Source organism: Doryrhamphus excisus, chromosome 1 (genome assembly GCF_030265055.1).
Source record: "Doryrhamphus excisus isolate RoL2022-K1 chromosome 1, RoL_Dexc_1.0, whole genome shotgun sequence".
NCBI lineage: Eukaryota > Metazoa > Chordata > Actinopteri > Syngnathiformes > Syngnathidae > Doryrhamphus > Doryrhamphus excisus.
This window is the reverse complement of record NC_080466.1, coordinates 16,823,813-16,834,020: the sequence shown is the minus strand read 5'-3', so window position 1 is coordinate 16,834,020 and position 10,208 is coordinate 16,823,813. Positions and strand designations below refer to the sequence as shown.

General features: G+C 44.7%; 1 protein-coding gene across 1 annotated transcript; it reads left to right on the top strand.

Annotated features, from left to right (window-relative positions):
- The first annotated feature begins 4 nt into the window (after window positions 1-4).
- Window positions 5-9,749, top strand: LOC131129633 (neuroblast differentiation-associated protein AHNAK-like). The gene is made up of 5 exons (XM_058073377.1): window positions 5-1,189; window positions 3,589-3,646; window positions 3,726-3,846; window positions 3,948-4,117; window positions 5,247-9,749. The coding sequence occupies exons 2-5, from the start codon at window positions 3,644-3,646 to the stop codon at window positions 9,450-9,452; spliced, it is 4,500 nt and encodes a 1,499-aa protein (XP_057929360.1). The 5' UTR covers window positions 5-1,189; window positions 3,589-3,643; the 3' UTR covers window positions 9,453-9,749.
- The last annotated feature ends 459 nt before the right edge of the window (window positions 9,750-10,208 follow it).

Below are 10,208 nucleotides of genomic sequence, written 5' to 3'. Positions count from 1 at the left end.
CATAGGTGTAGTGTAAATGTTTAAATGTACTGCTATATTAGGGCTCACATTTTTACTTTAAAATGAATGAACCAGGCTGCACGGTGGTCGAGTGGTTAGCGCGCAGACCTCACAGCTAGGAGACCAGGGTTCAATTCCAATTCTAGGCCATCTCTGTGTGGAGTTTGCATGTTCTCCCCATGCATGCGTGGGTTTTCTCCGGGTACTCCGGTTTCTTCCCACATTCCAAAAACATGCTAGGTTAATTAGCGACTCCAAATTGTCCATAGGTATGAATGTGAGTGTGAATGGTTGTTTGTCTATATGTGCCCTGTGATTGGCTGGCCACCAGTCCAGGGTGTACCCCGCCTCTCGCCCGAAGACAGCTGGGATAGGCTCCAGCAGCAGGATAAGCGGTAGAAAATGAATGAATAAGTTAATATAATATAAGTTAATTAACATAATAAGGTTTATGTTTTTTAAGTGTGCAGGAGTAGGAGATCCATGGCTTCAGGTCAAACATCTGAAGAGGTACGTGACTCCAAAAAGTTTGGGAACCATTGTTCTTGATGGTGTGTGGTTTTTAAAAAAAAAAAAAAAAAAAGTGCAAGAACAACTCGTTATTTTGTACACACGGCGCTTCTTCGCCTGACGTCATGTTTAGAATAAAAGTCTTGCAATGAAGTCATGTTTGTCTTTCTGCTTTGACGCAAAAGGTAAAGGCGACAGTGGATCTCCAGCGGATGCCGACAATGGGATTACTGGGAATGCTGGGAGTACATGTGCTGCACCTTTCAGGGCGTCGTCTTCTATAAGTGCTGTCTGTTCTCCGTGCATCCAGCAGCTCATAATGGCAGTGACTCAGCGTCAGTGCCCGCCGACAATTGGGGTGTGGCGGTTTCACACGTTTGTGCTCAGCGTCACCTGTGTGTGTGTGTGTTTCTCATCAGCTGACCTGAAAGTGACTAAAGGCATTAAGATCCTTCATTGTTGTGATTAAGTGTGTGTTTGTCATGTTGAGTTTACACGTGTTTGTGCATCGTCAAGGTGTGTGAGGGTGTGTCTGTGGGTGGAGCTTGTATTTGTGTGTGTGTGTGTCGTGGTGGGGTGGGGGCAGACCTGTTTGTCTACTTTCAGGTGGTGAAGTCGTACACCCGTCGCTCCTGCGAGACACACACACACACACACTACCTGGCTGATGGTGCCTCAGGTCAGTTTGCTTTCTTATCCTTTTTGTTGTTGTTGAGTTTGAAAGGAAACGCTTCCTTTTTAGATCAGCTGCGCTTTCTTTGAAGTTTGAGCTGAGCTGCACTTTGGGCCCAGCTGTAAAAGATTTAATGTGTAACTGCTGCCTGATGTCATTCAAGAATGTATTGTTCGTACTGTACATATGGTCATACTTTGTATGGGACAAACATGATAGTCATTCTTAATAGCCACACGTATGACACCATATGATAAATGATATGCAACTCAATTAAGATTTTATATTTTGACGTGCAGGGGGTTGTCACTGCTCCATGTGTGAAGGAGGGCTTGTGCATGGGGACAGAGATGTCCACAGTACGGCCCTAGGGCCATTTCTGTCATGCAGCTTATTGTTTTTTCCCCAATATGTCCCTTAGCATATTGTAAGAAAATTCTTAGCAATATATGATATATTATCGATGTTTTCTGCCAATAGCATACAATGACCTGCATCGGACTGCTTTTAGCATAGCAAAAAATGTGACTATTTTGTGTCTGCAGCCCTCTGTGGAAACAGTATTAAGTTGCAGGATGCTTCTTTAGGTACCCGTCTAATGAGGTCCCGTACAAACATTGTTTTGCTCTGTGTGCAGCATCAGGGGCGCCGTATAAAGTTAGGACTATCCCAGGGGGCCCCGAAAATTGGTATAAATAAAAAGGGGGGCCCCAATGGAATTTTTGGTAACACTTTACAATAAGGTACACAAAATTGTAGTAGTTACTGAAGAACGAACCTACCCAATTCCTACCACTACTCATTAGTTCCTCAGTAACTACTCTAAATATGTGCCTTAGTTCCTCATTAGTTATTTATTAGTTCCTCACTAACTACTCTACCCAGTTCCTCATTAGTTACTGCATATATTTGCCCCTCAGTAACTACTCTAAATGTATGTGCCTAAGTTCCTCAGTGACTATTGTAGTCAGTTCCTTGTTGGTTCTTCCTTAGTTCCTCAGTAACTACTCAAAATGTATGTGCCTAAGTTCCTCGGTGACTATTGTAGTCAGTTCCTTGTTGGTTCTTCCTTAGTTCCTCAGTAACTACTCAAAATGTATGTGCCTAAGTTCCTCTGTGACTATTGTAGTCAGTTCCTTGTTGGTTCTTCCTTAGTTCCTCAGTAACTACTCTAAATGTATGTGCATTAGTTCCTCGGTCACTGCTCATTAGTTAATAGTTAAGTAACTACTCTATTTGGTTCCTTATTGGTCCTTCCTTAGTTCATCAATAACTACTCTAAATGTATGTGCCTTAGTTTCTCAGTCACTGCTCATTAGTTATTCTCTTGCTCCTCGGTAACTACTGTAAATGTGTCCATGTTCCTCAGTAACTACTCTACCCAGTTCCTCATTAGTAGTTCATTAGTTCCTAAGTAACTACTCTAATTGGTTCCTTACTGGTTCTTCCTTAGTTCCTCAATAACTACTCTAAATGTATGTGCCTTAGTTCCTCGGTCACTGCTCATTAGTTCCTCATTAGTTATTCACTTGCTCCTCTGTAACTACTGTAAATGTGTCCTTGTTCCTCAGTAACTACTCTACCCAGTTCCTCATTAGTAGTTCATTAGTTCCTAAGTAACTACTCTACTTGGTTCCTTATTGGTTCTTCCTTAGTTCCTCACTAAACTACTCTAAATGCATGTGCCTTCGTTCGCCTGTAACTAGTAATTTTGCTCATAGGTAACTACTCTAACATCAATAACTACTCTAAATGTATGTGCCTTAGTCATTTAGTTCATTATTTCTTGCTTAGTTCCTCAGTATTTACTGTACCCAGCTCCTCATTAGTAGTTCTTCAGTAACTACTCTAAATGTATGTACCTTAGTCATTAGTTCTTCCTTAGTTTTATGTATTTCTGTGTATTGTAAAGTGAGACAGGTTTTTATTTTCATGGGGCCCAGAGTTCCTGGCAGCACTCGTGCGCGGCATAGTGAACATACTGAAGCCGACTTAAATCACTTGATTGTGTGACAAAACCTCAAAGTGGAGCTCGCTGTGTGCTTCCAAAATGGGAAACGCCCCCAAAAAACAAAAACTCCCGATAAACTTGTTTGCGGTTTCCTGAAAGACATTCCAGCGCAACATTCCAGCAAGATGCCGACTTTCCCTCATGTCTGATTCACCTGAACGCAACCAGCTCTCACACCCTGTTTGCTTTAATTTGTGTTCCCATGCAAATATTTCTTTTTGTTTTTTTTTTCCTTGTCATTTTTTCCCTTTCCTCTTTTTTTGGTTACCCGTTTGTTTGTGTTCAGAATAACTTGAAAAGTGCTGAATGGATTCGGATGACATTTTCAGGAATTGTCGGAAATGTCTGGGTGGATCTTGACTTGATGGTTCTAACCTACGTGTCTGTCCTGCAGGTTTGAATCCACATCGAGGTTTCACCGCCACTCTGACAGGATTACAGGAAGACAAATGGTAAAAACATTCCCATTGTCAAAAAGTAACATTTCAAGCATTCCAGAGTCTTTAAGACTAATGTCCTCCTCGCCACCAGGCGTCCCACTTCAATAGGCGGAGCCTATCTGATGTCCTGACCTTGGAGCGATCGGAGCAGGGAGCGTTGGTCATTTCCAGTATCGATGACACTGATGGCACCAATCAGAGGCTGAGGGAAGGTGTGGACTTTGAATTCCTGACGATGTTCCGAACACACACACACATATTGGTTGGTAGTTCTGACATTTTGACAGATAAACAACATTTTGTTGTCTCACAGGGGATGAAATTGTGGGGGCCACCATCAACTTTGACCATCTGTCCAAAGAGGAGGTGCTGGGGGTGCTGAAGCTGATGTCCCCGTATGATGACAAAATCCAAGTCCTCACAAAGAATGACATGAGCAAGAGTCTCGGACATCTGGACCAGGTTGCAGTCAGTCCGGAAATGGTAAATCAGCCACGACTTAAATCTGAAGGGGGGGAGGGGTCTATATATAGGCGGCATCAAGCGGAAAGACATACTTGGTCACAGTGCAACAAAACAAAAACGCAACACATCCATAGCAAATCAACACATCACATAAATCGAAGTGCTAAACATAACATGACACATAACATAGCGCGCAGACCTCACAGCTAGGAGACCAGGGTTCAATTCCACCCATGGCCATCTCTGTGTGAAGTTTGCATGTTCTTCCCGTGCATGCGTGGGTTTTCTCCGGGTACTCCGGTTTCCTCCCACATTCCAAAAACATGCTAGGTTAATTGGTGACTCCAAATTGTGAGTGTGAATGGTTGTTTGTCTATATGTGCCCCATGATTGGCTGGCCACCAGTCCAGGGTGTACCCCGCCTCTCGCCCGAAGAAGACAGCTGGGATCGGCTCCAGCACCCCCGCGACCCGTGGGGATAAGCGGTAGAAAATGAATGAATGAAAGACATCCGACTTACAAGTCATGTTGCCAGTTTGTATGTTAAAAGTTGAAATACATAGAAAGCAACTGGCGGGCCCGATTCAAACGCTTGGTGGGCCGCATGTGGCCCCCGGGCCGTAGTTTGCCTACCCCTGATATAAACTCATTCATTCATTTTCTACCGCTTATCCTCACGAGGGTCGCGGGTGTGCTGGAGCCTATCCCAGCTGTTTACTGATGTGGCGACCGGCATCAAACACGGCAAAATGTTGGGAGAAAGCACCAGAAAGTTACCCAGCATACTTTGCGGCATCGTGTATAGGTGTTTTTTTTTTAATGACTAGCAACAAGATAAAAGTCTACCCTACAGTCAAGCGTGTGTACGAGTGCTTCTGGCACTGGGGAGCCGTGGATCAATGAATTCCAACTTGTACCGTGACACACTTCCAAGAAGGCAAGTTCCTTCCGAGGAAGAGGAATGTGATGGAGTGGAGTGAAGTTAATATGTTAATATCCACCAGCTCCTTCAGTGATGGAGGAGAGGAAGAAGATTCCAGAAGATTCCATCTGGAATGCCCAAGAGGATTAAGGCATTGCTAGATATACTTTGTATAGTATTGTCATAAAAATGATATGAAATATGATTTGTACCCTGTCGTCTTAGATGCTGCATGATTCTTACAACAAACTCTACAACGCCAAGATCAGGAGGTTCATGCGTAAGGACCTTCCCGACGCCGAGGGTCTGAGAGACTTTGTTCAAACGCTCCCACGCTCCACCAAAGTCAGGACCAAACAAGACACGGATTTGCCTCGTCTCGGAGTCGACTTCGGGCGCATCGAGCCCAAGACACTCAACAGACGTTTTAGCGCAGAATCAGACGTTGACTTTTCTTCTGGAAAGTTCTCCCAGGGCGCTAATCTCAATCTCCCTCCTCTGGGCGTGGCCTCCAACGGCGCCCAGGTGAAAGGAGGCCGTGGAGTTCAGGTGTCACAGCTTCTAAACGCCAGAGGACGCTTCGTCAACGTGCCAAGTGTGGACCAACGGTCCAGATTTGATATCAATGGAGGACATATCAGCGGACCGTCGTTTGATGACTTGAAAATGCCAGACTACAGCATGGGGGGTCCCAGTGGGGACGCGGAATGGAATGTGGACACTTCGCCCACAATGCACCTGGCAGGAGTGTCTCTCGAATCATCCACGCCGCACTTGGATTTGAACGGTCCTGGCTATGGGCCTGCAGAGCTCGGAGTCCAAACACCCAGGATGCGAGGTGACTTCAGTACGCCGGACGTCGACCTTCCATCCGCCCAGCTCCACGGCATCGGCATGCCTACTCCGGTAGCCCGCACCAAGGTTCCGGCTGCTAAGTACAAGGCCCCCAAGTTCACGATGCCAAAATTCGATTTACCGACTGTAGACGTTCCTAACTTTGAGGGTCCGGACTTTGACATGAATGCCCCCAAATTAAACCTCAACGGTCCCAATGCTGACTTCGACTTCGACAGAAAATTCAAAAAGCCAAACATGAAGTTGCCTAATTTGGAACTCAATCCTCCAAAGATAGATGGCCCTAACCTGGACCTCAAGACTCCTGGCCTAGATCTCAATGGTGGACTAAATGCACCAGATCTGAAAATACCCAAATTTAAGACCCCTAAACTGAACATGCCGGATCTTCATGGTCCAGACCTGAAACTGAAAACTCCGAAGATAAAAGGTGGCATCGATGCCCCCGATTTGGATTTACCCAACGTGGATCTTAACGCTCCCAGGCTGGATCTTAACGCTCCTAGGCTGGATCTGAACGCTCCGGATATCAACATTGGATCACCAGATGCCAAATTCAATATGCCCAAATTTAAGACTAAATTTGGTCGTCCGAGTCTTAAAGGACCTGACATTGACGCAGACCAGGGGATGGACATCAATGCACCCAAGTTCAACGGTCCTAATCTGGACCTCAAGACTCCTGGCCTAGATCTCAATGGTGGACTAAGTGCACCAGATCTGAAAATACCCAAATTTAAGACCCCTAAACTGAACATGCCGGATCTTCATGGTCCAGACCTGAAACTGAAAACTCCAAAGATGAAAGGTGGCATCGACGCCCCCGATTTGGATTTACCCAACGTGGATCTTAACGCTCCCAGACTGGATCTGAACGCTCCAGATATCAACATTGGATCACCAGATGCCAAATTCAATATGCCCAAATTTAAGACTAAATTTGGTCGTCCGAGTCTTAAAGGACCTGACATTGACGCAGACCTGGGGATGGACATCAATGCACCCAAGTTCAACGGTCCTAACCTGGACCTCAAGACTCCTGGCCTAGATCTCAACGGTCCTAATCTCAGTGGTGGAATAAACACACCAGATTTGAAATTGCCCAAATTTAAGACTCCTAAAATGAATCTCAAAGGTCCTAATTTGGACTTGCCAGATCTTCATGGTCCAGACCTGAAACTGAAAACTCCTAAGATTAAAAGTGGCATCGACGCCCCTGACTTTGATTTACCCAAAGCGGACCTTCAAGCTCCTAAGTTGGATATAAAAACTCCAGACCTCAACATCGGATCACCAAAAACTAAATTTAAATTTCCTAAGTTCAAGTTGCCTAAACTGAGACGTCCAAGCCTTAAAGCCCCTGAACTTGATGCGGATCTGGATGGTCCGGACTTGGACATCAACGCACCGCAATTAGACCTCAAAGGTCCCAATGCTGACTTTGACATTGGTGGAAAATTAAAAAAGCCGAACTTGAAGATGCCTAATTTTGACCTCAATGGTCCAAATATAGATGGCCCTGACCTAGATCTGAAAGGTCCGAATCTCAGTGGTGGACTAAACGCACCAGATCTTAAACTGCCCAAATTTAAGACCCCTAACATGGACCTAAAAGGTCCAAATTTTGCCTTGCCATCAGTGGACATGCCGGATCTTCATAGTCCAGACCTGAAACTCAAAACTCCAAAGATAAAAGGTGGCATCGACGCACCGGACTTGGATTTACCCAACATGGACTATAAAACTCCCAAGTTGGATCTGAATGCTCCAGACATCAACATTGGATCGCCAAATGCCAAAATAAATAAGCCCAAATTTAAGCTGCCGAAATTCCGTCGTCCAACCCTTAAAGGACCTGACTTTGATGCAGACCTGAATGGTCTAAACATGGACATCAATGCACCCAAATTAAATGGTCCCAACCTGGACCTTAACACTCCTGACCTAGATCTTCAAGGTCCTAATCTTGGTGGTGGAATAAACATACCCAAATTAAAGACCCCAAATTTGGACTTGCCAGATCTTCATGGTCCGGACGTGAACATGGACCTTAAAGATCCTAAGTTGAATCTGAAAACTCCAGACCTCAACATCGGATCACCAAAAACTAAATTTAAATTTCCCAAGCTGAAGTTGCCTAAATTGAGGCGTCCGAGTCTCAAAGCTCCTGACTTTGATGCAGACCTGGATGGTCCAGACTTGGACATCAAAGCACCTGAATTAGATTTGAAAAGTCCAAACATTGACTTAGATATTGATGGAAAATTAAAAAAGCCAAAGATTAATGTGCCAAAGTTAGATGGTCCTAATCTGGACCTGAAGTCCCCAGATCTAAAAATGCCCAAACTGGACCTGAAAACCCCCAAACTGGATCTGAACGCACCAAAGGTGGATTTAAACATGCCGTCAGGGAAGGTGAAAATACCAAAGCCGGATCTCAGTCCTCCAGAATGGGACGTTAAAGTTCCGTCAGCCAACATCGGTTCTCCCAAAGCCAAACTGAAGATGCCAAAATTCAAAGTTCCAAAAGTGAACCTCCCGAGCCTGAACGGTCCCGATGTAGACGCTCCAGGTTTTGACATCAACGCACCAAAAATGAACCTCAGAGGTCCAAAGGTTCCAGATGTGGATTTTAAGACAAAATACAAAAAGCCTCACCTGAGCATTCCGGATGTGGAGCTGTCTAGACCCGACTTAAATGGTCCGGACTTTAACGTGAAGACACCGAATCTTCATGGCAAATTGCCGAAAGGAAACGTCGACCTGAACGTCGGCGCACCCAAAATGAAAGGGTCATTTGATCCCCCCAGGGTGGACCTCCCAAACATGGACCTCAAGGCTCCTCAGGTGGACTGGGACACTCCAGAAGCACATCTCAGAAAGCCTCACATAAGAGCGCCCAATATGGACCTCAGCGGAGGCCTGCATGGACCTGACCTCCGTGTCCCGGGTGTGGACATCAGAGGTCCGAATTTCAAACCCAAAATGCCAAGTTTAGACATCGACGACATTAACGATGTGAACTTTCCAGACCATAACATGAAGTTCAGAGCTCCGGATCTCGATGTCGACGATCCTTCGCTGAACTTCAAGAAGTCTTTAATTGGAAGTTCGGCTATCAAGCTGCCTGGCATGGGCCTGGACCTGGACCAGGACTTACCACATCCTCACATGAAGGGCAACATGGCGTCTTTCGACGACATCGACTTCACCCGCTCGGACCTCAACATCGATGACTTCACAGGGAAGCACCATGTCCCCATGAGCAGAGGTTCCAAGCTGGACGTCAAGCTACCGGCACCGTCTGGTGACCTGAGGACACACGGGCGCGGTGGACTCCAGCTGGACGCAGATGCCAACCTCCACGCCTTAAATGCTTCCCGAATAAGAGCTCCTGATACTTCCGCTGAATACTTAGTGACTTCTTTCCCGACACATCAGCAAATTCCAAACACAGTCACCCACAAATACAGCACTCTCGGGGGGCTGCACTTTAACTCAGGCGACGTCAGTCTGGACGTTCCCGATCAAAAGGATATAAATGGATCCAACTTCCTTTTCTCCAACCTGGTTTAGGCCTGGACCGAGTGTATCGCTCTAGTTCACCACTAAAGAACAAAAAATACTTTCTACTGTGCAATATTTCTTTTGTTTACATTCACTATGTTGTACCTTCAAGACCAGGAAGTAAATGGTAAAATATGTGTGTACATTCATGTTCCAACATTTGTATATAGAACACTTGTATGTATTTATACGTCAAATGTCATACATTCTATTAATGTTTACTACGGAACAATTGTATATTTATATCATGTCAAATTTGATGCAGCTTATTAAAATGTTTACTTACAGCATTCTTTGTTTGTTTTATAAATAAAGAAAATGGTTTTCATTTTTTGGGGGGGAGGATTATAATATGTTATACTTCCGGATACACAGTCAACTTTTCATATTTCAGTGGTAAAAAAAACACGATCTGGTAGTAAAAATGGCGTAAAAATACCCAACATTCACCAGTACTGTACACACACACTGAAGGGCGCTAAAAAGCTGTGTACACAGACGGAACAAAATCGGAACTATACTTTATTTCCTGTTTACTTCCTGTAAACATAGACGTGACGCTTTCCGCTTCCGGCCAAGCTTTTTTTTTGTAGAACTTTATTAACAAACACATAGCATTACTATACAGAACATATTAACACAGAAACAGCCTTCTTAGACATAGATAAGCAAAGCAGAATAAAGTATAAACGTAAGTATATACGTAAAGTATATACGTAATTAACAAAACAAATAAGAACGGGAATACAAAAGCAAGGTTACGTC

What these genes read in the sequence shown, in the direction of transcription:
- LOC131129633 (XM_058073377.1), top strand. An exon ending in CAATCAGAGGCTGAGGGAAG is followed by an intron (nt 3,847 to 3,947) that starts GTGTGGACTTTG and finishes GTTGTCTCACAG; the next exon opens with GGGATGAAATTGTGGGGGCC. An exon ending in TTGCAGTCAGTCCGGAAATG is followed by an intron (nt 4,118 to 5,246) that starts GTAAATCAGCCA and finishes CTGTCGTCTTAG; the next exon opens with ATGCTGCATGATTCTTACAA.